This window comes from Anser brachyrhynchus (genome assembly GCF_964034855.1).
Source record: "Anser brachyrhynchus genome assembly, chromosome: 12".
Taxonomy (NCBI): domain Eukaryota; kingdom Metazoa; phylum Chordata; class Aves; order Anseriformes; family Anatidae; genus Anser; species Anser brachyrhynchus.
Window position 1 is genome coordinate 12007152 of NC_137707.1, and position 24809 is coordinate 12031960.

At 39.9% G+C, this 24809-nt stretch overlaps 2 protein-coding genes across 6 annotated transcripts in view; both read left to right on the forward strand.

The window, feature by feature from the left end:
- RSPRY1 (ring finger and SPRY domain containing 1) overlaps positions 1–14588 on the forward strand; it is a 42214-nt gene extending 27626 nt beyond the window's left edge. For 2 of the 3 annotated variants that reach the window (XM_080552571.1, XM_080552572.1), the window contains exons 9-16: positions 165–296; positions 2487–2602; positions 3194–3337; positions 5726–5837; positions 6830–6932; positions 8461–8613; positions 10978–11082; positions 12053–14588. In XM_080552571.1, the coding sequence (XP_080408697.1) occupies positions 165–296; positions 2487–2602; positions 3194–3337; positions 5726–5837; positions 6830–6932; positions 8461–8613; positions 10978–11082; positions 12053–12149 (962 nt within the window). In that variant the 3' untranslated portion in view covers positions 12150–14588. Of the gene's footprint in view, positions 1–164; positions 297–2486; positions 2603–3193; positions 3338–5725; positions 5838–6829; positions 6933–8460; positions 8614–10977; positions 11083–12052 lie in introns of those variants that run through there. The other variant, XM_080552573.1, reaches the window with a different exon arrangement.
- A 297-nt stretch (positions 14589–14885) lies between these two features.
- ARL2BP (ARF like GTPase 2 binding protein) lies at positions 14886–24272 on the forward strand. 3 transcript variants are annotated; one of them, XM_080552584.1, is made up of 7 exons: positions 14886–14910; positions 15346–15470; positions 17583–17644; positions 18916–19022; positions 19399–19484; positions 20363–20459; positions 21667–24272. In XM_080552584.1, the coding sequence occupies exons 2-7, from the start codon at positions 15430–15432 to the stop codon at positions 21745–21747; spliced, it is 474 nt and encodes a 157-aa protein (XP_080408710.1). In that variant the 5' UTR covers positions 14886–14910; positions 15346–15429; the 3' UTR covers positions 21748–24272. The 3 variants fall into 3 exon arrangements, with proteins under 3 accessions (XP_080408710.1, XP_080408712.1, XP_080408711.1); XM_080552586.1 differs by lacking the exon at positions 14886–14910 and adding an exon at positions 14915–14985; XM_080552585.1 differs by lacking the exon at positions 14886–14910 and adding an exon at positions 14925–15258.
- Positions 24273–24809: the final 537 nt, after the last annotated feature.

Below are 24809 nucleotides of genomic sequence, written 5' to 3' on the forward strand. Positions count from 1 at the left end.
TTGCAGAGTTAACTTCATGTGTGCTTGGGAAAAGAACTTGATGCTGTTTATAATGCTGAGCTTTTAAGTTGTTTTTTTCCTATTGCATTTACTCAATGTTACTCTTTTTAACTAAACTTACTGTTAGTTTATAGCAATTATTCTTTTTTGCTTTTAAATTGCAGGTGAAAATAAAATGACAGTTTCTGAATCCTGCATTAGTGACCAACTGATCTTGCTAGAGAAATGGACGGATCATCCAGACTATTTAAAACGCCAGGTTGGATTCTGTGCCCAGTGGAGTTTAGACAATCTGTGTAGGTATAGCAAAGGGATAGATTCATTTAATATTAAGAAATTCTCCAAAGACATAGAGGAGTACTCTGCATTTTGCTCTGTATAAGCTCTTTTTATAAATATACCTAACTACATTTGTAACTGCTATCAAAAAAAGAGGTGAATATATCCAGACTAATTGAATGGAAAATAAATTTTCCATTCCATTTTCCAAATTATATATTCCAAATTTATTATTATTATATATTTCCAAATTATATATTCCAAATAAATTTTCCAAAAAGCCTTTGTGAAAGGAAGTGGCTTGTACTCTGCAAATTGGGACTGGAATGAAACTACTTATTTTAATCATGTTTTCTGTAACCTACATTTCAGCAGAGGTGCCAAGTAGCTAAACAGTGCTAGCTCTGTCTCTGGAACAGCTGGATTACTGATGATATCATGGTGGCAGTCACTACTGTGATTTTAGGCCAGCAGTGCATGGTCCCAAAGAATTATTAAAGACACTTAAAGAAAATATTCTTCTGATTGAGCATGAGAAGTAATTTGTCAAATCACTTCAACAGATCTGTCCTTTAGGATGACTAAAAATCATAAAATTCACTTGTTGAGTTGTGATTTGGAGGGCCTAGTAACTCCAAGAGCCTTGTTTCTAATGTGTTTTGGGACTTCTAAAAAAGATGGAGAGTGACTCTTTGCTTAATCCCATAATGACAGGACGAGGGGGAATGGTTTTAAACTAAAAGAGGGGAGATTGAGATTAGAGATTCTGAGGAAATTCTTCACTCAGAGGGTGGTGAGGCACTGGCACAGGTTGCCCAGAGAAGCTGTGGATGCCCCACCCCTGGGAGTGTTCAAGACCAGGTCAGATGAGGCCCTGAGCAACCTGATCTAGTGGGTGGCATCCCTGCCCGTGGGAAGGGGGCTGGAACTAGATGATCCTTGAGGTCCCTTCCAACCCAAGCCATTCTATGATTCAGTCTGTGATAAATTTGGGGAAACAGTTTTGTTGAGCTTTACGGAGCTTTAGTCAGCATGTGGTAGGACACCGTCAGTTGTTTAGTTAACATATGTCTAAGTGTTGTAGCAAATTTTGGGGTATAAGAAGTGGTCCTAAGATAAGATCTCTGATTTGTAAATAAACGTGTATGTCAGCAATTGACACCATGTGAAAAGGGGAAGGAGGGAGAAAGTTTCTTTGACTCAGATAAAGTTCGCCATCTACCTGAAACTGAGAGGGTAGAAGACTGTTTTTCTGTTCCCCTTCTTCCCCTGCCTCCAAAATCTTTGCCGCATGATGAATTGGGAAAACTCTGCCCAAATGAATATGCAAATACAACGATAAATCCTGAAAAAAGTGTGTTGTGGTTTAACCATGCCAGCAGCTAAGTACCACGCAGCTGTTCACTCACCCTTCCCCCTCCCTCTCTGGGATGCGGGAGAGAATCAGAAAGAAATGAAAGCCTTTGGGTTGAGATAAAGACAGTTTATTAGGACAGAAAAGAAAAAGTAATAATGATGATAATAGTACTACTACTAATAATGTGTATGAAACAAGTGGTGCACGATGCAATTGCTCACCACCCGCTGACCAATGCCCAACCTACCCTGAGCAGCTGGTCCCCCCACCCCAGCCAGCCCCCCATATAATTGTTGAGCATGATGCCATATGGTACAAACTTTGGCCAGTTTGGGTCAGCTGTCCTGGGTCTGTCCCCTCCCAGCTCCTGCTGCACCCCCAGCCTGCCCGCTGGCAGGACAGAGCGAGAAGGTGAAATGTCCTTGGCTTAGTGTAAGTGCTGCTCTGCAACAATTTTAAAAAATCAGTGTGATAACATTATTCTCATCCTAAATCCCAATCACAGCACCCTACCAGCTACTAGGAGGAAAATTAACTCTATCCTAGCTGAAACCAGGACAAAGTGGCATCTTGGTATGAACTTGGATGCTTTGTGTTTGCCTGTGGGTTTCTTAAAAGTAGTAATTAGACTGCAGAAGCTCTAGTCAAAGGTATAGATAATGTTCTGATGTTTAGAGGACATCTAACAGTATTATAGGAAGTGATACTGTTTTCGTGGAGGCAAAATGTCAATATTTCATTCAGTTATGTCAAAAATGAACTGTGTCCCAATGCAATCAATTGTCCCCATATGAAATATTCAAAATGAAGATTTACTGCAGCAGTGATTCAAATTACTTTTATTTTGCAGTTTTAAAAGAAGGCAGGCAGTTCACATACGAGAAGGTTGATTTGACCAACATTAGGGCTATGCTGAACAGCAATGATGTCAGTGAATACCTGAAGATCTCACCACATGGATTAGAGGTAGGATGTCACTTCATAGTTTCGACTGGAAAAAAGTCTGAAGAAAACAATGGGTTTCAACTACTTTTTTGGCTGCTTGCTCCTGCGGTTTCCTAGAATTAATCAAAGTTCTCTGCCAGCTTTGTATAGTGAGCTTACTTAGTGATGTTACAAACCTCTGATCAAGCTGACTTCTGTCGTAGAAATGTTCATAGTAAAGTAGTGCCTGTATTCAGAAAAGTGAAGATGCTTGTCAGCTCATTTTTCACTCATTTAAACTAAAACTGTTCACCAAAGTGTAATTCCTACTTCTTGTCCTATCTAATCCTGAGGAGTACATAACAGCAGGATTCTTGTCTCAGCCATGTTTTTTCTTCCCACGTTACTTTGTTTCTCTACTTTGTAGATGAATTTCCATGTAATAGTGAATACCTTTTAAGTTCTTCCTACCAAGTGTTAGCTAACAGCCCATGACTTAGGTTTTCCTGTCTTGGTGCCTTAGCCTAATTGTGCTAGTGTATTCTTACACATGAGAAACTTGGTCCAGGAAAGGAAGGAGCTTATTTAAATGATTATTTTGTAGAAAACTAACTTCTGGTTTGGTTTTGGTAGGCTCGATGTGATGCCTCATCCTTTGAAAGCGTTAGATGTACATTCTGTGTTGATTCTGGAGTTTGGTACTATGAAGTTACAGTAATTACTTCGGGAGTGATGCAGATAGGATGGGCTACCAAAGACAGCAAGTTTCTCAATCATGTGAGTACATGTGATGTCATCTAGCTGATAACGTAACTTTAGTATTTCTCTACTTTCAACACTGGTTATTCTGTGGCAGTAAGTGTGCACTTCTTTCCTTCAATTTCTCTGTACGTTTGCAAAACTGCTTTTTCTGATGGAGATACAAGGAAAGACTGGGTTGTTATTGTAACATGCTGACACTGGTCACACAAGTATTGCATAGCTGCTAGCAGCAACAACTTATCTACTTGCCATTGCCTGGAAACTACAAAGAAATGACTCGTGTCTTGTGCCTTAGTGTCATCTTAAAAACTCTGTAGTCTTTAGGTAAAAACAGTGGTTACTGTGTGTTTTTGTGAAGCAAAAAATTGCTCACTAGGAACTAGCAGATTGTCATGCATGCATTTTTACACAGGTCATCAAACATCCATTTGATTACCCTATTTAGCATACATTCATATTACATTAACTTTCACCTAGGAAATAGTTCTTTAAGTTGACTTCAGGATAGTATGGCATGTTTTGATCTGTTGGTAGAAGTAATATGGTACGGTTTGGGAATGTGGCAGCTTTTTTGATTAAAAATAAGGATTACAGAAAGATAGAATAAAGGCAAGAAGGTAGAGAATTCAGATAATATAAAATAAATACACTTATTTATAGTTTGCTTTGCTCTCATTCTCATCTAGCTAGCTTAGTATCTTACCCTGAATTCTAAATATTCTTCTTAGTCTTTATTTTTTAATTATGCTCTTACTAGCTTTAAAACATAATGTTCCATGTGAACATGAAGTCCAAACCTGTAGTCAAAGAATAATCTCTGCTAATGTTAGTAAAGATATAACTAGGACCTCTTTCTCCTTAACTATTTATGGTAGCTCCATATGGCTGTCATAAACTCAGTATGCTGTAGCATATTTACTTCCGTATTTGCATAACATTGAGAAAACATGGAGATTATTACCCAGCAAACTTGTATACTTAAGCTTAGAGAGGGCTTTCCATATTATCAACCTTCCAAAGTTGTCATTAAAGTACAGGTTAGAACATCTGTACAACAAGTATGTATGACCTAGCCTACTACTACTGACTAGAATGGAAATACAGGGCTGAGATTTTAAGTTGTGATTGAGTTTGAGTAAGAAATATACCCGTAGCCCTACTTTATAGTTGCAATTGCATAGTTTTCTGTTTCTACTTGGAATCTCCTTTAGGAGAAGCATTATATATTTAGTTATTTTGAATGTAGAGATAAGCAGTTAAAACTGCTTAGTTCTGATTATTGTAGAAAGTCATTCTACAAGTGTCAAGTGCAGAATCTAATATGAAGATAGGCCAAATACAGACATATGAGTAAATATTGGTGGGGGGGGGGTATGAGAGAAATATGTCAAGGAGGTGAAAGGAAACATCAGTGGCAAGAAACACCTGAGAACGGGGGAGTAGCTTTGTTCACCATCTACCTGTGAGACCTGTGAGTTTGTACTTGCTGCATTTCTTATTCGCATAAATAGGATTGTCCTCTGCTGGTATATAATATGCATGTACATCATGTCCAAAGTCCAGTCCCATATTTCTAGCATGGAGTTACTAGTGGTGTAACTTAAAATCAAACAAAAAAAACAAAAACAACCAACCAAAAAAACCGTACAGACCTGTCCTGGGCACAGGCATTGTTGATGTTGAGTGCAATGGTAACTGTTTGAAATAAAAGGCAATGTGTCTGCCTTTAGAATGCTAAGAGGCTTAAAAGATTTTTCCCAATTACTGTAGATGAGACTGTTTGTTTTTCTGCCTGCTTCCTGCTCAAGGTATGAATACAGGAGATGTTACATGTGAGCTGGATGATTCTGTTGCAACGGTTGTTTTACTGGTGGCTAAATACCGATGGCATATAATTCCATCGGGGTTATAACTGAATGAGGGAGGCTGTCACTTGACAGGGACAGAATGTGACACAGCTGGTGAAGGGTCTGTGGGACTGTTCTTTGTGCTCTGTGTGTCTGGTGATGCTTGATTATCTTGTGGTTGTCTATTGCAAGCCTGATACTGGGACTTCAGGATAGGAGAGAAGTTGTACTTTTGTTGACTTCCTAAGCTACAAAAAGTTAACATAATTATTTGGCTACTAGACCTGTGATCTTTAAATATAGGACAAAAGTTATTAGACAGTAGAAGTTGAGCTCGTACAGTCTGAGAAATACTTTAGGGAGCGAGAGGGGGGATATTGTCTCTAACAAACTCCTTTTGGTGTGAAAATGAAGTCAAGACTTCATTTGAAAAATGATTTTCAAGGGAAGATATGGATGGGAACCCTTCCTGCTCTTGGAAGAATGGTATAGCTGAATAAAAATAAACTTTAGCTCTTTTCAGACAGAAATAATTCACTTTTTTTTTTTCCTAAAGGAAGGTTATGGTATCGGGGACGATGAATATTCCTGTGCATATGATGGCTGCCGGCAGCTGATTTGGTATAATGCCAGAAGTAAACCACATTCCCATCCCTGTTGGAAAGAAGGTATTCGGTCCTTTCTTGTGCTTTTCATCCTAACTGGATTTCTGCACAGGACTTGACCTCTTGCAGGCATCTGGAGTACATAGTATGTTAGTGGCATGAAATAATTTTTGATGACTGATCCTGGTGATACTAAATGCTTAATAATCATGCTTGTGCTGTAATTCGTGATATTAATTTGCAGTGGTTTACAGGTACAAAACAGGCACCATACTCTTTTTCCACCATGTGTATAAAGAGAGTCTTGTTAGTTAAATGCTTTTTATTTTCATAGGCAGAGTACAAATTGTAGCACCAATTAAAGTTGCTGGACTTCCTTATCATAAGACTTTTTCTGGTATTTGTAGTACTAGGAGAGAGTTGAAATAATCCTTTCTGTGTTGAAACGGTTACTTTAAGAAGGAAAAAAATAACCTAATTTAGAGATCAAGGTTAAGGAGGAGTTGTATTGTCTTAACTTGCTTTAAATTCTTGGGTAACTACTTGGACAGCAAAGCTGTGTTCTTGATCTTGGCTTTAAAATCTTGGTAGGAATCTATCTGTAAGCAACGCTTGTGTAAACTACCTTCTCTTCTATTAAATTTCTCCCAATTTCTGGCTAAATTAACACATTTCTTAAATACATGGCACAAGCATTTTAAAAACTTAGCAACTATGTGTTCTGAAGGTATCTTCAACTGATGTAAAATTTTCAGAGACAGGTGAGGAAAGCAGCGTTTTTTTCTGGCTTTGGCTAATACTCTGCAGTACTTCTGCAGCTATATAGTATTAGTGCCCTGGCAGACTTAAAATACTTATTTTTTAATTATTATATTGTCCTGTTTTTTTCCTGCTAGTTACTGCCTGTACCACACTGTTCCTTCTGCTGTACATTTTCAAACAGTTCCTTCTTAGACAACTCAGAGTGAGATATATGATACTTTAAAAATAACTGTCTCAGCTATTGTCATTTAACATAATTGAACTGTTCAAATTATCTTTGTTTTGCATGTAAGGAGACACAATAGGATTTCTGCTAGATTTGCAAGAAAAGCAAATGATCTTCTATTTAAATGGAAACCAGCTTCCTGCGGAGAAGCAAGTATTTTCATCAGCTATGTAAGTGTGTGCTCATTTGGAATGACAGTGACCTGTACGGATAATAGTTTTCATTATGTGAAAAGTTTCCCCCTTTGAAGTGTAAATTCATATTTGCTTACCTGAAACAATCGTTAAGTAGGCTTCCCAATTGAAAGTTGCTTAGAAATTTAGTAACTAGGATAACATTTTACAAGTGGATTTCAGGGTCCAAACCAAATGCTTTAGAACATGTGAGCGCAGGTTCAACCCAACGTGTTGTACTGTCAAACTAGAACAGCACTGAGGTAAAACAAGGCTGTAGCAGAGATGAGCAAACATCTAGTAGTGCTTGGGGAACTTTTGATCTTTTTAAAAATAAAAGCCTCAGCCTTGTGAATTCTGAGGAGTGTGTAAGAGCTTGTTGCAGTGCAATGAGGCCAGATCCTGTAGTAGTGTATTGAATATTTGTGGGAGGATGTTTCTAACACTACTACTGGAAACTGTTAGACTTTTTTTCAATCTCTGTTAAAATTAGCTCGTGGCTAATTGCTCTGTCATGGAGAAGGTGAGCATTTCAGCTCTGAAAAGGTAAGCTGGAGTGATACTTAAGAGAGAGAGGGTTTTTATGCAGCTTAATTAAACATTAGTACAGTAATATCCAGTCAGAAAGTATTGTAATGATTTCACTCATGTTTTCTCATCAAAATGAAGTTCAAGGTACAAGCAAGATAGTAGCACAGCTTAAGTCTTCCAAAATATATTGTCTATTCAGTTTGTAGTACTATTTTTCATGTGGAGTATGGCATTTATTACACTTAACAGATTTTGTTACATGATTTAAAATTAAGGTATTACCCAGCTTGGGTTCTTTCTGTAAATAAAACTGAAAGGGATGATAGCTCTGGTGTTTTTATAAGGTGTCTGTATGGCTGTGATGAAGACAGCTGGCCCAAGGTAATCCTGCAAGGGCAAGTAGAAGCAGATGGGCATGGTGCTAAAAGAGCTCACAGACCTGAATTTGTCATGTACAGGTTCCATACAAGTAGCTAGCATACAAGTGTTACGAGTTCCCCAGAGTAGTGTCTGATCAAATAAAGCAGCAAGGAGTGGTGGACATCTAGGTGTCCCTCACAGCTGCTGCTGCGCTTTGCAACTCTGCTAAACAGCAGTTTTTTTGGAAGGAAAACACTGTGCTGAAGGAGAGATCTGAGCGGATCAGTGTAAAGAGGATCAGGCTGTGGGCTGTTAAGATGTATGTGTTTGCTCTTAGTAGTGTAAGTGCAACTGTTCCTAATTGTAGAAGAAGCAGCCTTTATTAGTTGATCTGGGAGTAAATTGTCAGATAAATTCTGACAGTAAATTCCAAAGCTGAGAACTAAACTCAAAAGCATGAGTGACAGAGACTGGATGTGTTAGAGGTTTTTCTCCCAGCTAGCTTTAGTGAATCTCTATTGAAGAAAACAATCTTTCTTTCAGGGCATTTTTTGTCTGGTAATAGAAGTGCCATGTCTGGCAAGGTCTACTATTGCTTTAAGTCATCCTAAAATGTGTTTTCCTTACATTGCAGATCTGGCTTTTTTGCTGCAGCTAGCTTCATGTCTTACCAACAATGTGAGTTCAACTTTGGGGCAAAACCTTTCAAGTACCCACCATCAATGAAATTTAGTACCTTTAATGATTATGCCTTTCTGACAGCAGAAGAGAAGATCATTTTGCCAAGGTAATCCTTCTGTCTAGTCTGAGAATGTTTGCTTATGAAGAAATTAAATAGCTCACTTCTGAGTTGCATAGTCTGATGCTGTACTTACAAAAGCTTTGTTTTATGAGGTCACGCCTCCATATGTCTTTCAGAAAAGGATTAAACCATAGGCTTCAGTGCAAGTTAATAGGTAGAGCAGGGGATAAGCAGTCAAACACCATTACGTTAAAGTAATTGTTTGCAATATTAGGATAATTTAAAATTAACTACTATTGCACATTAAACTATTTGTACTAAACATACCTCATGCTGTGTAAGAACAATTGGGTTTGTTGAGGAGCCATAGTTGTAATTAAAAAAGGTGTCTCACTTAAAATTGACCTAATTTGATGTTGGCAGCATGAACGTACTGAATGATTGTAAGGCTTGAAGTTGTCAGGCTTTTGGGGCGAAATTTTCATCTGAAATGCTTATGAATACTATCAACAAAGGTAATTCAAATTTTCAAGCGCTTATCCACCGAAATATAATTCCAGCCAGACAAACAGATTTGGGTAATTTTTTCCTGAACTTCCTGTATTTCTGGCAGGAATGAAACCTAACAACTTTCCTAGATTAAGTCACCAGTAATGAAATTTTCTGGAACACAAACAGTAACAGGAGAATGGAGTGTATTCCAGATTTCCAACTTTGTCTAAAGATGGCTGTCTAGACTGATGCTTTTATATATATATATATATATTGTTGAAACATTCTTTTGTTTCTTTTAATTAGGTTGGAGGCGGGTACCCCTGGCTATAATAGATTCGGAGATTGGTTTTTGGATTATCTAGCTGATTTTTTTCAGTGAATTAGGTGCTTAAATAACCTTATTTAAAAAAAACCTACATCACTTGTTAATCTGAGTCTCATGTTGTCGAAGCTTGAGGCACGTGATACTGAGTTTTTGCAAAGAGAAAATTAAATCCAACCTACAAGACGTTTTCATTTCCTTGTAGCCAGAGTAATTCACACCTGCTTGATCCAGGAGCTCCTTTGAGTCTGATTTAGTTCATTAAGATGATTAAGAATTTAACGTTCTTGATCAGCCCTTTGTTCACAGTACCTAGTATCTTACTTGTTTCATGCTCTAGATGAGGGGTTTTGTAGTTTTTAGCTGTGTGCTGTAAGGAGCTGATGATCAGGTGTGATTGACATCGGTGTCACTGGCACTGGTCTTGCAGTGTTTCAGCAATAGCTGCAAGAGCTAATCTTTAACAAGTAGAGAAACTGGCTTCCTGTTGAGGTCTGACTGGAGAAATTTTGCTTCTTGGGTTGGAGCTTATTTCAGTACTATATGTGATAGCACTGAAAGGCTCCATTCAAATTTGGACACTCTTTGTGTGGAGGAGATGATCTTAGCTTACACAATCTGAACTGTTTGGAAGCTATAAGCTAATCATAAATTACAAAATTGCTTTGGTCTTAAAACAGGTAGGAAAAAAGCAAAGGCCAAAGTGACCCCAGTTATCCATCATAGGAATTAACTTATAGAGGTAGATTGGATTTAATGCTTTAATTTATTTTAATAGTGTCAGGACACAGTCTGGGCTAGACACTTCACCCTGCCACTAACCAGTTTTGATTAGTATGCATTCCAAATCTGAAATGTCATATATCAACAAAGGTGGGATTTCTACCAGTTTTCTGGCCAGAAAGTGATATTAGAGCAATGTCATGTGGACTTCTTTCTTCTTTAAACACGCTTGACAAAAATTTACACTCCTCATAATAACAAGCATGATTTTTTACACATACACTCTAAGCATGTGTGTATATCATATATATGATACTTATATATGTTCATATTTTATATATTTACATATAAATACACGATGAATATACATATATACAGCTTGTATACCTGAACTATTCAGGGCCTCCTTTGTATAACACAAATGTTGGAGAGAATGGAGTGCATGTCACATCTTCTGTTGTGGCAATTGCCACACTGGGTTGTTGGTTTTCTTTTCAGTTTGTATTTTTCTAAACTGTGTTGCAGCATTACAGGGTTTCCAAGCTTCGCTGATACATAGGTGTTATTTTCCTCATCTGTACTCTTTAAAAAAATACAGTTAGTAAACAGTTTTATAGAACTGTTCTTCTTGAGAACAAGAACAGTAATCTAATGCCCTCTTTGTCACTTTGACAGACCAGAACAGGGAGTCAGACTGTCCTGAACATCTGTTTTAAGTCTCTTTTGTGAATAGTTTTTGTTGATTATCAGTACTAGTGCTGAGTAGTGCAGATAAGTGTTGCATTGGTCTTGGTGCAATACTCAGAATTGTTATGAATCTGTCATTTTTGAGTCAAACTAATTGGGGGGGGTTATGGTTATTTCTGCAGACACAGGCGCCTGGCTCTGTTGAAGCAAGTGAGTATCAGAGAGAACTGCTGCACACTTTGCTGTGATGAGGTAGCAGACACAGAACTCAGGCCGTGTGGACACAGGTAAAAAGCATTTAAAAAAAAAAAGTGTTGTTGATGTGCAGCTTAAGTGAGATCAGATACAGTCCCTGCTTATCTTGATTTACTCTCTAGCATAAAGGAAATAACTCATCCTTTTAAGGATGTGACTGATGGCAGTTAAACATAGATTTACCGTCTTTCTTCTCCACCCTGTCCCCAAGCTGGTTTACGCCCCAGCTGTGTGTGTCTGGAGAGAAGTACTTAGAGAAGTACTGTGGCTATGTGCGTATGCTGTCCTTGGGCAAGGGACATAGGTGTAAGGGACATAAGCATTGTCTATCCAATTCCTTGATCTCAAAGGATTTGCTGAGTACTGGCTTAGTACCAGTGCTACAAGATCCAGATCATGTGCGGGGAGCAAAAAACTCATGTATCCAAATATTCATTAAACATTCAATAAATGGATTGTCTCAAGTCACATAGCTCTAAAAGGTAAAAATGGGGCAGCAATATGAGGAGTACCATAGCAGCGCTTTCCTGTGTTTTAAGTGGCCTAACTGGGAAGTTAATCCAACAAAATCCACTCCTGTAATGTTTTTAGAGCACTCATGGGAGCAGTCTTGCCATGGGTCTTCCAGTCTGGATGCCACAAAGTTTAAAAAGAACAGACATGTTCAATGTGCCTCAGCCACAAGTTGAGACAGATTCATGCAAGGCACAGGGACTCTTATTTTCCAAACCAAAGCAAATGTGGAGATGGGACACTTTTGTTCAAGTGTAATCCTCACCAACTGCATGTGCAGTTTTAGGTCTGTAAGATGCAGAGCAGCAGGACCTCCTGTCAAAGCCTGTGGATCCACAACACCAGATTTGCAATTCCTAATCCCCACGCTGAAACACTTATCTTGATTGCTTTTCTAGCAGGCTAAAGAAACTACTTAATGCTTGGATTTTTTCTTCTAGTTTTTCACATTGTGAATACAGGCTTTAACTGTTTTTCTTTCTCCTCCAGTGACCTGTGCATGGAGTGTGCCTTGCAACTGGAGACCTGCCCTTTGTGTCGACAGGAGATACAAACCCGAGTCAGACAGATTTCTCACATTTCATGACACGTGGAGAAATACCACAGACTTGTTTTTAATGAACTTCAACCAATACTGAAAGGGGAAAGCATCTCTAACCAATCTTTACGCACATAGAACCATAGCCACGGCCAGATTTCATGCTAAAGTGTAATCTGTTTATCTTAAAAACGAGATCTTTTTAATAAGCTATTTCAGGTTGCCAGCAATGTGGACTGGTTTCAACAGTAAGGAAAGCTGGTAGTTCAGTGTGTTACGGCTATTGGTTACTCCAAGGAAAAGCGTAGGAGAGCATCTCTCTTCCTCCCCCTTTCCTTTTCGCCTGTCACAAGTGCTGAAAAAATTTGCACTGGAAGTACACATACAATGCATTTTAGAAAGAAAAGAAGAGAAAGCATCTCCTAAAGCAGGGCCATTCTGTCTTGTGCTTGAAAGTCTCTATTTTTGGCAGAAGTCAGTACAAAAAAAGAATGCCAATGTTTCCTGTTTAATGTAGCCTCCTGCTGGTCAGAGACTGTATTTTCCAACAGTGGATATTAAACTGCTCAAAGACTTGATCTGTACACAGACTGATTTGAAAGGACAGTGTGGAGACTGTAAAGAAATTCACATTTTAATAACTCGGTGATTCCAAAGAAAGTTTTGATTTGTTTTTAACTGTTAAAAGATTGGCGGTATTTTCAAGTACATAGTATTTCTGATGATTTTAACTTCAATACCCACATTTTTTTGTGAGGATATAATTTTCAGGAGCTATTATTAACTAATTATAATGCTGGACTGGAATTAATTTGATATTCTGGGTATTTTTTAAGGTATCTGCAAACATCTTTTTTAATCAGTATTGTTTTTGAAAGTTATGTTCACTTTGAAAATATTGAGCTATCTTAATGGATTGGAGAACTCTGAGCCAGTTTATTCGAGGGGAAAAATGTTACTTGGAGAGCAAGTTCATTCTTACTCTGTAACTCTAAAAATGCACCTTGATTGCCATGTATCAGTCCTGTTCTGATCAGGTTTGGGGCCACACTTTGTATTTTTGGTAGGGATATTGGGGGGGATCTCTGCTCTACTTCAATTATACATTTGTGACATTTGTATGTTGAGGATGTATTTCAGCAGGCAGCTTTTGACTGTTTTATTTGGTTTCTACGAGGAATCAGGGTTCACACCTAGTGTTGGTGAAGTAGCACAAAAGTCAGTGGAATTATACTTATTTTGCACCAACTGAGGCTATGACTCTTACAAGGCTTGTACAGGTTGCTTTTTTGGAAAATGATTTGGATATATAGTAGAACTCGACTCCTTCACACACAATTTACACCAGAAACATCCCCCTTCTTGGCAGTGATTCAGTAGCAGAGATTATTGTAATGAATTCTCATGCTGTGATGTATTTTATTTTTAAAATCTTCTATCATCTTTACTGTCAAGTATTAACAAAGCAAAACTGAGGCCTACGCTTCATGCTGAGTGTACCATTGCTTCCTCCTGACCTAAATAGGAACTGAGAGCACTGCAGCTCCCCCAGCCAAGCTGTGTAGCAGCTCCTCTAAAATTCTACCCTTGTTACCTTCAGGGTGCTGAATTTCCTCCAGAGGAAGGAGAGGGAAAAGTCTCCAGTGAGCCTCAAAGGTGTTAATTAGGAAAGTTATAGGCATCCTTTTCTTATTTTTTTCCAAATACAGGCTAATCCTTGGTTCTTTTTATTATTCAGTCTTTTTGCTACAATGTGAATTCTTTCCCCCTCTGGAAGCCTCTTTTGATTAAAGTCAGAATGGCAAACCTGTGCCTGGGGGCCTTCCTTTCCTCACTGACTGTTTGATCGTGTTTTGGTGTTCTCCACTTTTCCAGCTGGAGACCTCCACTGTGGAGTTCTCCAGCTCACTTTTTCCTGCTCAGCCTCAATAAGCAAACTTGTAAAGACAGTCACTGCCAAAACGATCTTTGAATTTCAGAACCCTTTGAAATGAAGTTTTAAATGCTTCCACATGCACCACTAGGCACAAAGCTACACCCCCTTCTGAACTCTGCCTTAATGGGTGCCAGTAACTTCAGGGCTTTGGTTTCCCTGGTGAGGACTAACTGAGTAAAATTTTCAGAAGTGCTTAGGACTCCTGATTAATATCAGCTGCTCTTTATGGCCCGAGTCCATAAAGGCTTCTAGGTGCCCTATTGAAAGGAAGGGGACCTTTGTGGACGTAGGGCTAAGTGCCTGCACGCCTTCTTGAAAAGAAGATGTGAATGCTATGGAAAACTTTGCCCTGGACCATCTTCCCTGCGGCTGGCACTGGGCAGAGGAAGCCAACGGCACCGCAGGAAGGAGCTCTGTTGCAGAGAACTGTCCTATTCATTTCACGCACAAAAAGCCCGCAGCGTTTGGAGGTAGGAAACGCGAGCAGCCCCGCAAGGGAAAAGTGAACTGTAGCGAGTTGTCCGTTCGCAAATAAAACGTCTGGAAGACTGCTGGGCGTTCTTCGGTTCTTTCGCTTCTCGGAGCCGCGAGGAGGAAGCGGGCGGCAGGCGGCCGTTTATGCTCGGGGGACCCCAAACGGGCTCCGCTCAGAGCCCTGACGGGCGCCGCTGACGGGCGCTCCCCCCCCTGCCCCCCGCCGGGCGCCGCCAGGCTCCGGCCTCCGGGGCCCTGCCCCGCGGGGAGGCAGCGGCAGGAGCGGCCCCCCCCACCGCCCGCGCTCTCCCATTGGCTACTCTTGCGATGGGCGGGCCCTGCGCGGCCGCCTCCGCTCCGCGATTGGCTGAGGCGCGGGCGGAAGGAAGCGTTTCCCAGGTAACGGCCGAGCCGGGCCGCGGGGATGGAGGCGGGCAGGGGGCGGGAGGCGCGGGCCCGGCCGGGCGCTGCGGGGTGAGGGGCTCTGAGGGGGCTCTGAGGGGCACGGGGCGGGCAGGACCGGGCCGGGCCGGGCCGGGCCGGGGGCTGGGCTGGGCTGGGCTGACCCGAGGAGCCCAGGCCGGCGCCCCGCGGGACGCGCAGGGCCCTCGCACCACCCGGCGGAACCCGGGCCTGAGGGCTCGACTGAGAAAGTTCCTCGAGAATTCGGGTTATTACAGAGAAGCAGCAGCAATAATTTGGGGGAGAACTTGAAGCTTTTGAAATTCCCGCATATAACAATTAAAGGTTTTCTGCTGATTTGTTGTTTGAAAAATGTTACGGTAACTTAAAGATTGAATTTTTATTAACGCTAAGTTGCATATCGTCCTTTAGTGCTTCCTCCAAAAAGAAGGAGCGACCGCTGACAGCAGCAGTGCAGCGGATTGTCTCTCCTCCGGTCTGGTAGGTTATGCGGTAATGATGGAGGCTTCAGATGAGGAGAACTTTGGTGTAGCCATGTAAGTATGCTACATTCTGTACAGATTTTCAATAAGCTATTTCCTAGTTAAAATATCGTAATTGGAATGTAATTACGAGAATTAATTGACACCACAGTCATTAGCAGATGTCATTAGCAGATACTGCCTCTTAGGAGAACGTGGACACAGAACAATGCAAAGCCCCAGGAGGGAAAAGTTCAGAGTTTAGATGAAGACAAAACAAACGCAGCCGCAGTGAGCGCAGTGCCAGACAGGCCTTGCTGGGTGATCCCAACAAACGCTGAAATCTAAGGCTGAAAACTGTGCTCTGCCTTCACTTTAAATTCATAATTTCTCATTCCTTTTCAAGTCCATATATTGTCTTACATCACAGATTTTAACAAGACAGTATTTGTGTGTTTGAATGTGCCTCTTAGATGCCTGAGACCACCTACAGGTGATCTCAACCAAATTTTACTCTGGTAGATTCTAAGATGCTGCTTTGCCCCACATCTGTCTGGCCTACTTTTCTTCTAAAGCCTGTGGGAGGAGGGAGTGTGTGCGTATGCCTCTGTCAATCAGGTTCATAGATTTGGTTCATTTGTCAAACCCCATGAACTGAAAGGCCACGCTTTCCCTTGCCTGCACGTCAGCAACACAGGTTGTGCTGGCCCAGATGTGACAAGGTTTGTGAGCTTGTATTTGCTGTGCAGATGTAGGTGTGTTGTATAGAGAGATGCAATCGCTGCTGTTTTGGAACAGCTAATATTCACAAGCTGAAACTGCGGCTTAAATTAATAGAATAAGCTATAAAATAGAAGATATAAAAAGTGGTGGTAGTGCTTATTTGCAGGAGAAAAAAAAATAATAAATTATCCATTGCAAAGTCTCCTTTCTTTGCACATAAATGGAAAGCGATAAGCTCTGTTGCCTGAACATGATGCTTCAGTGTGTAATGCTGTGGCTGCTCTGTGTAAACTCCACTTTTGGTGGTGGCATGCCCTCTGGTGGAAGAGCATGAGTTTCCATTTGCCGGACTTCTGCTCTTCTTCAGGGTTTAACAGATCGCAAACGTTGCTAGAACGTCACCTGGTGATCAGACACATTCCTTATTCAAACATTTTACTTGGTCAGAATGAGCCCTATGGCTAGACAGTTAAATTGCTCTTGGATTAATTTTGCTGACTGTTGTTCAACAGCAAAATAATGAGGTTTTTAAAATTTAGTTTGAAAACTTAGTCTGAGTGGTCTGCTCTAATTTATTAGAGAAATATTTGAGAGATAATAGAGACAAATTTAAAATTAATTTAAATGGTGCTTACGCTGATCAAAACTAACTTTCTTCTTGAAGACAAATGTCCTGTGGGGTGATACGTCAGAAAAAACTGTCTTTCATCTGCAGAGTGCAGGGAGAGTTTAGTCCACTAAAGATGAGTTCTGAATGCGAGTCCAAGGAAATTCTGTGGATTATCTAATGTGTCTGAGCAAGCTTCACAATAACACTAAAATAAGCGGAGAGATCTGGGGTCCTGAACGCTGGTAATAAAGGCTCCTTCCCTGGATGACTTTAGATCCATACCAGTGTTTAACACTTGCTTGTAACAGAAGGGCGTTATGAGATTGTGCCCTTTATTTGTAGCACGGAGAGATGTTTCTTGCATAAGAAAAACGTTTAAGTGTCTTCCATGATATAATACTTGTATATATTAAATGGTTCTAGAAGACCAAGTATTGCAAAATATTCTCTAGAGTGCCTAGAGTTCCGTGATCACCATGTAGAGTTATGCAGGGAAGAGAGCAGAAGTAAAGCTTGTGGTAGCAGCCTGGATTTGTGGGATGGAAAATGCTTAATTATTACTCTTTACATCCCTTCTGCACCAGGACTGGAATTACCTTAACAGTAATGCCAGAAAACATTTTTTCTTTAATTAGGCATCTATTTAGGGAAAGTATTTTAGAGGCCCGATAAGAATCCCCATGCAGCAGCTTCATTATCAGTGTCGTGGATTATTTTGTAGGTGTAAACTAGGAAATTATGTACTATTTCTGGGCTCGTTTGCACTTAAGCTTTTGTTAACACTTAATTTTAACATTTATTTCTACTGTGATTGGAATGTATGCTTATGCAATACGGTCTTCCTCTGCTTTCAGCTCCTCCCCTTCTGATGCAGAGTTTGATGCAGTTGTTGGGTATCTGGAGGATATTATAATGGGTAAGCTCTGCAAGCAGTTACACACGACAAGATGGGTGCTAAAAATACAGCAAGCTGCTCATCTGGTAGCCAGGCTTAGGGAGCCAAAATAGCCCCTGCCTCCTTTATGGCAACTTTCCTTCCTTTCTTGTCATGATCACTAGCTTGGTGCTGTAGTACCCAGCGCCTGGTACTGCTGCCTTGTGCAACTGTCGATGTTCTGTAGCTGAAGATGGGTGTCATCGTGTTTTACCACTTGTCGAGGCTAACCTTCTGAGCTCATTTTGTTTCACGCAGCTTGCATGTACGTGTACACCCGTAACGTGGCAGCGCCTGTTGGTAGGAGGAATGTTGAGTGGTGCCAGCCTTACCATGCGAGCTTAGGCAGTGAAAAGTCCTAAATTCTCAGGACCGTAGTTTTAAGCAAGAGGTGAGTGTGTGCTAGGAAGCTGAGGATGCCGAGAGAATTTATGCTGATCAACTGCCGGCTGCTTCGTAAGAGCGGTGTATAATATTTTTTGCCCACATCCTTCGCAGAGTGATTGTAGATTCTGCAGCCTCAGTTTGCCTGGTGGTGCAGTTGAATCTGAAGAAATGCCATCAAATCATATTGAAAGTGATAGCATTTAGAAAGCTGATTCTGGTGTATTTTAGCACTATGTATGTGTAAATTTGATGCTTATACCTGTTCTGTTGAATTTGGTGGTAACCTGCCAAGTTCGTGTCCACATCTAGAAAAAAATTCTTCAGCAATGGAAAATAAATCTGGGAGTTTCACTAATACTCTTTGAATTCAAGGGGAAAAAAATGAATTTTTATAGGGGAAGGGGCATTCATTTTATAAAAAATACAAGTTTTTGACGACTCAAAATCCTGAACTAAAGGTGGTTCTGTATAAATAACCTTAATAACAAATCATAACAAAAAAAAGTCTTCCTGTTTTAAGACTGAATGGAAATGAAATTACAGGGAGTGATTGTGGATCTTGCTAGGTGGGACATGTTCATCCTGTTCCGTTTGCTGCCAGAACATAGGCTGATGTGCTGCTGCCACGGTGATGTGGCTCCCTTCACTGAAGTATTGCTTCCCTCTGCCAGCAGCCTCTCTCTTGATAAGTCACAGATGGGTCAGAAACTGGCTCAGCAGCAGCTGCGGTACTGGTGTGACTAACTGCACATGTGCAGGGCTCTCTGGTTGCCTCAGGGAAACAGGGAACTGGTGAATGAGGTGTTTGTGTTAGAAAAAGAATGACTACACTCCTAACTGTATGATGTCTTTTTGTTGTGGTCCAGATGATGATTTCCAGTTAATACAGAGGTCTTTTATGGAGAAGCACTACCAGGAGTTTGATGACTCAGAAGAAAACAAGCTCATCTATACTTCTATTTTTAATGAATATGTAAGATACTTTTTCCTATTCTTTGCACGCATTGCTTTTTTGTTATTCTTCTGAGGAGAGTGGCAGGTCTTGTGTTTCCCCCCCTTTATAAAATATTGGGTTTACATGGAGCAAAGCCAACTAACTGCCCTCTGTCTCTTTTTTCAAGCACTGTCAGGATCTGTGAGCCAGAAAGATACTTTCTGGAGCCTTAGGTTCCTTTCTCTTTGTTCCACCTGAAAGCTTACAAAACTTTCATCAAAACATCTTTATAACTCTTGAATAGAAGTCTATTACTGTACTAAACAACATATGTTTTAAGTGTGCATAACAAAGTTTACTCTTTTCCAGTTTAATTATTTAGTATATTGGGGTGTGTATTTTTTATATTTTTTAGATCTCACTAGTAGAGAAATACATTGAAGAAAAACTACTTGATCGGATTCCTGGTTTTAATATGACAGCTTTCACAATGTCATTGCAGTAAGTCTTCTGCTTTGCTTTTCCTTGGGTGTGAATTACATACATTTCTTTTTTTTTTTTCTGTCTAGATTAAAACTTAGGTTTGACAGTTCTCCCTTGAGAAGGAGGTTCCTCCTTAACGGTAGTAGTAATCCAGTTCATGTATGAAACCTGTGACTGACCACTTTCCTTGTTTCCAACATGCTTTGCTATTCTAAATTTCAGAGCTAACATGCTGAAATATGTTGGGTTTTGAGGGATAAGACTAGAAATCAGGATGAGAACACCAAATGTTTTTTTTAATATAATTTTTTTCTACAGACTGCTGGTAAACTTAAAAAAAAAAAAAAAGTCAACAACAGCTGCAACAGCAACAACCAAAAAAAAAAAAAAGAACCACTCTTATCCAAACCTTCTTTTACTTAGAACTTTAAAAACAGACTTTCACATTGCCCACCTCCCTGATGTATTTTCATTATGCTCTCTGTCTCTGTGGGCTGTACCCTCTTTTGATTAAAGTGGATAACTTTACTAGTAGTTGTTTACGAAGCTATCAAAAGGACAACTTATATTATTTCTCTAGTTTTGAATATCTAAAATAAATGCTAGTTGAATATTAATTCTTCTGACTTACAGGTCATGTCCTTTGTCTGGTTTCCTAGGACTGGTTTGATACTCTTACATCTTGTATTTAGATAAATATATTAATGTATTTGGTTTGGAAATACTGCATAGTAATATTTGTCTAGAATTTTGCTTTATGAGAGGCCTATAATATTCTTATTTAAATTTTTGTACTGTTCTACTTGCCCTGGTACCACTTTTAATTTCATACTATTTTAAAATAAGAATTTATTTAACAGAACATTTTCTAATTCCCCAACTTCTTCCGTCTATAGACAGCACAAAGACGAAATGGCAGGTGATATATTTGACATGCTTCTCACATTTACTGACTTCCTGGCTTTCAAAGAAATGTTCTTGGATTACAGAGCTGTAAGTATGTCGCATTGTTTATTTTCATTGGTATAATGGCTGTCATTTTTGTATAGCTCTGCCTGAGAGTACTGAAGGCAGTATTACTAAAGCAGGTAACAGCATTTATTCAACAGTTATAGAGGATCAAAAGGAAAATAACTGAGTGGCTATCAAACTCAAACTGCACATTTAATAACTTCTAGAAAACATGGATGAAGTTGATATGTGGAGAAACTCATGCTTTTGGCGTCTTTGAAGGTTGATTTCCATCTGAACATAAAGAAATGCTTTTTTATTGTGAGGATGACCAAGCACTGACACAAGTTGCCCAGAGAAGTTGTGGAGTCTCTGTCCTTGGAGATATTCAGAGGATGGCTGGACATGGTCCTGGACAGTGTGCTCTAGGTGGCCTCACCTGAGCAGGGAGTTGGACCAGGTGACTGAGGTCCTGGCCAGCCCCAACTGCTCAGGTATTTTGTGGTATTAATTTTTTCCATACAATCCAAAGTAAGCTTTCTAAATGTATTCCAGTTGTATTTCTCCTCTCTGGCTGGGCTGGAAAAACAACTGACCAAACAAAAATATTAAAGAAGGGTTTTGGGTGGGCTCTTTCCTAAGGAAATGAAATACATGTAAGTATTTGTCTCCAGTCACATTTGACAAAGGAGCAAAAGAGTCAAAGTTGTTGTCAGAGCTGTCTTGTTGTCTGCCTCCTCCCCTCACCCCTTCAAGTTTTGCAAAAATGGAAGCAGGTTGAGGAGACGTTCTGTGTCTCAGCAGCAGGAGTAGTTTCAGTTGGGATTTGTGCTTTTAGAGACACCTGAGAGGCAAACTCACAGAAGGTAGATTTCACTAGTTTCTAGAGCATTGTGTAAGTCTGCTGTCTGGGTATGCTTAACCAGATGTAAGCAAGATGCTGCTTTGAGCTGACATACAGCTGGCAGAATGATGCAGAAGTACTTACTCCAGGTTTTCTTGCACAATCTTGTGCTGAATTTTGGATGTGAATAGGAAAAAACAGATGTGAATAGGAGAAAAATCCTCTGCTAAGGATTATTCAAGTCTCACAGCAAGCTGCATGCAGTCATAGATGTTCAGGTAACATGTAATTTTATATCGATTTAAAAGGCAGAATATGAATTTCCCATTTTATCTTTTGAATTTAAAAGCCTGCTTATTCCAAAGCAGCACTGAGTCAAGGATTTCTTTTTCTCTTTTTTTATAGGAAAAAGAAGGTCGAAGTCTGGATTTAAGCAGTGGATTAGTGGTGACATCATTAAACAAATCATCAATATCCTCCTCCTAGAACAGTTCATGCACTACTTTCCTTTCCAGATGAGTGCTACTGCTTTCATTTGGACATTAAAACACTAAAGGTCACAAGAATCAAGGTGCTTTTACGTGATGAAAACTCTTTCACCCTCCAGTCTATGCTGTCAGATACCTGATCCTAGAAACACGTTGGTATTCAATAACCACAGAAGAAGAAAATTTCAACCCTACCACTGTAATTGTTTTTAATAAGTACATAGTATTTGTGCACCACTCTAATTGTTGCACACAGTGAGAAGCTCAGCACGCTGAGGACAATAGATAGGGCTGTACGTGTGTTTTATGGGTTGACATCTTAACCATCTCCCCAGACGGCAGAACTTCTCAGGATCAAGAAGGTAGTGTAAGAAGTGTGTCTGTCCAGCTCTTGGAAGGACAGGTGCAAATACATAATGCTGAGTTTCTCCTTGTCAATGCCTTTTGTTTTTTTTTTTTTAACTTTATATGATCTTGCGTGCTACGGCTTTCTAGCGGAGGAATATGTTTTAGTATGTAGATGTTCCAGCATGAGACTGCCTCTCTGCTCTGTGAGAATTGATATGCTAGTGTGCAAATCTGTCTGCTCTTTGGCTAACGTAAGTCTCATTCTTAATGTGTGAAGTTCTCTGGTTCACTTTTGTTCAGGCCCCAGCTATTCTACACTGAAAAAATAACCGTGAAAAATCCAAATCTGGCCTATGTCTGTAGTTTCTTACTTTCCGTTTGGCAGTGGCAGAGCTGTGTTCGTTCTAGTACTGTAGGCATGATGGCAGATTGGGCACAGCCATGTTTACCATCATGTCATTTACTGCTCTAAATAGCATGCTGATGCAAGTGCACGCGTTTGCTCTTGAACTGTTGGCAACATTAACAAAGCAACACATTTTTCAACATGAGTTGAAAAATAGATGAGTTGCTTGCTAGTGGAGCTGCAGCCATAAGCCTGTCACAAAATCCCAGCTGCATCTCTGATGGCGCTTGGAGTTAAAATGTATTTGGAGCTACAACGAGCCGCTGTTCTTAGGCTGTTCAGACACATTAAGCAGCAGATTAATGACATGCTCAGGCAAAGCAAGTACGTCTTTAAAAGTGTAAGAGTGGATAGAAACACAGAGTGCATGATTGATGCCGCAGGGGAGGTGTGCTGCAGTGGTGGTGAAGGTGCTGGTCAGCGGCTGTTGCCTGATGAGAACCTAGATGGAGCTAAACTGTGGCCAGGCCATTACCAGTTTTTGTTTGTGGGCAGGAAATGTCTGCCAGAACAAACGAGATGAAATCCTGTTCCTGTTGGCCTCTGCCAGTCATTTCAACGGTACTAGGCTTTTATTCTTGAACTGAAATAGTTCTTTTGAATACCAGTGAGGACTCCTTGCCACACAGGCATTTTCCACGAGCACAGAAATCAGTGCTCTGATGTGCACAGGCAGAGGCAGTGTGCACAAGAAGAGGCAGTGCTCTGAGGCACTTATTCCCAGTGCAGGGGGGGAAAAAAAAAAAAAGAAAAGAAACATTGGGTTGTGTTTTGAATACAAACTAGATGCAGCTTCCTTCCCATTTGAATCCTGAGGTTAAAATTGCGGAGTTTAAGACTTAAATCTAGTTGGCTTTCTGCTGCTAGTGTATGGACTGGAGCTCTTAAGTTAACTTCTTGCCTGTGACTTTTTAATGACAGCAGCAGATTTGATCATCTTTTAAAAGAATTCTTTTGAAATATTTTAATTGTTAATTGTTGAGCTAAAATAATTGTTTGCAACTAAAACTAAAAATGTTCCTGACATTTTTTTACTGGAAAGATATTTTTTCTTCTTTTTCTGTTACAATTGCTCTAGATGAGTATGTAAAATAACAGCAGTCTGAATGAATACCTCAGACAGTTCCTTACTGGAGGGAGTTTGTATTTTAAGCAAGTTCTCTTGTAATTGTTATGATTGAATTCATATATTGATGGGGACGTGTGTCTCAGTGTTAACTGTATACCAAAGTCACTATTCACCATTTCACAGAAGTGTGGTGTTTCATTTCTTGCTGCTGATAGATCTGTACTGTTCTGCTTTCTTAACTCACTAATTCACAATTTAGCATTTTCAGATTAATTTATTTTGTAAAATAACATAAGTAGCATGTTCAAATAGCTTTAACAGCTTAGTTGTGAGGTGGGGGTGTAGTTAAGCTCTCTGTATTACGAAGGTTTTTCACAGCCAAATACAGTCATTCGTGCTGTTTGTAGGTATTCAGGTGTATCGATAACAACTCATAATGAAGTTTGTTGTTGTTGCTCCTTTTTCATTTCAATTTTAGACCACAGTCTTCACCACAAAGGTTTGCAACAAAACTCCCCCAGTTTGAGTGGAGCCATTCAGACAGAATCCTTTCTGCTTCTATACTGCTCTTCTATATGTGAAGAATATAGTCTGTATTTCTCATCTCTCTGTGACACTTCCATGACTAGTCTCTGGCTCGATGTGTTTTCCGTCAGGCAGAGGGTCTTTTTTAAGAGATTAAATTTCTATATATGATGGACTACGTGTGCAAGTCTGACTTTACTTTTTAAGAGTTTTAACTTTATCACAAAAATTCATAAAGATGCTAATTTTCTTATTGATTTTTTAACATGTATTTATAGCTGGTAAAACCTGACACTTCATTTACCCCACTCTTCCTCCACAGCAAATTAAAGCAGATCTGTCAGGGGCTAATGCAGTTTATTCAATCCCTTTTAAATTCCTACCTTTCATTAATGTAGCTAAATTTCCTGAGCCTACCTCTGTAGACCAGTTGTTAAAATTAGATCCACGCAAACAGGGTATGTGGTAAGTTTGCGGTATAGCTTACTGCGTGACAGCTTTCTGTAAATAGATTAAATTTATTTCATCTGTTTCTACTAGCTTGTACAAGGAGGATGTGAAAGGAAACGTTGCTGTGTCTGGCTGGGCAGCAGTTCTAGTTCTGACAAGTGCCAGCCCGTCTCCAAGATACCAAAACTGAACTTGTCTCCAGCAGTGGTGGTGCGGCACGGTTCTGTGTTCATGTATGGGTCAGCCTGCTCTTAAGGCTCTG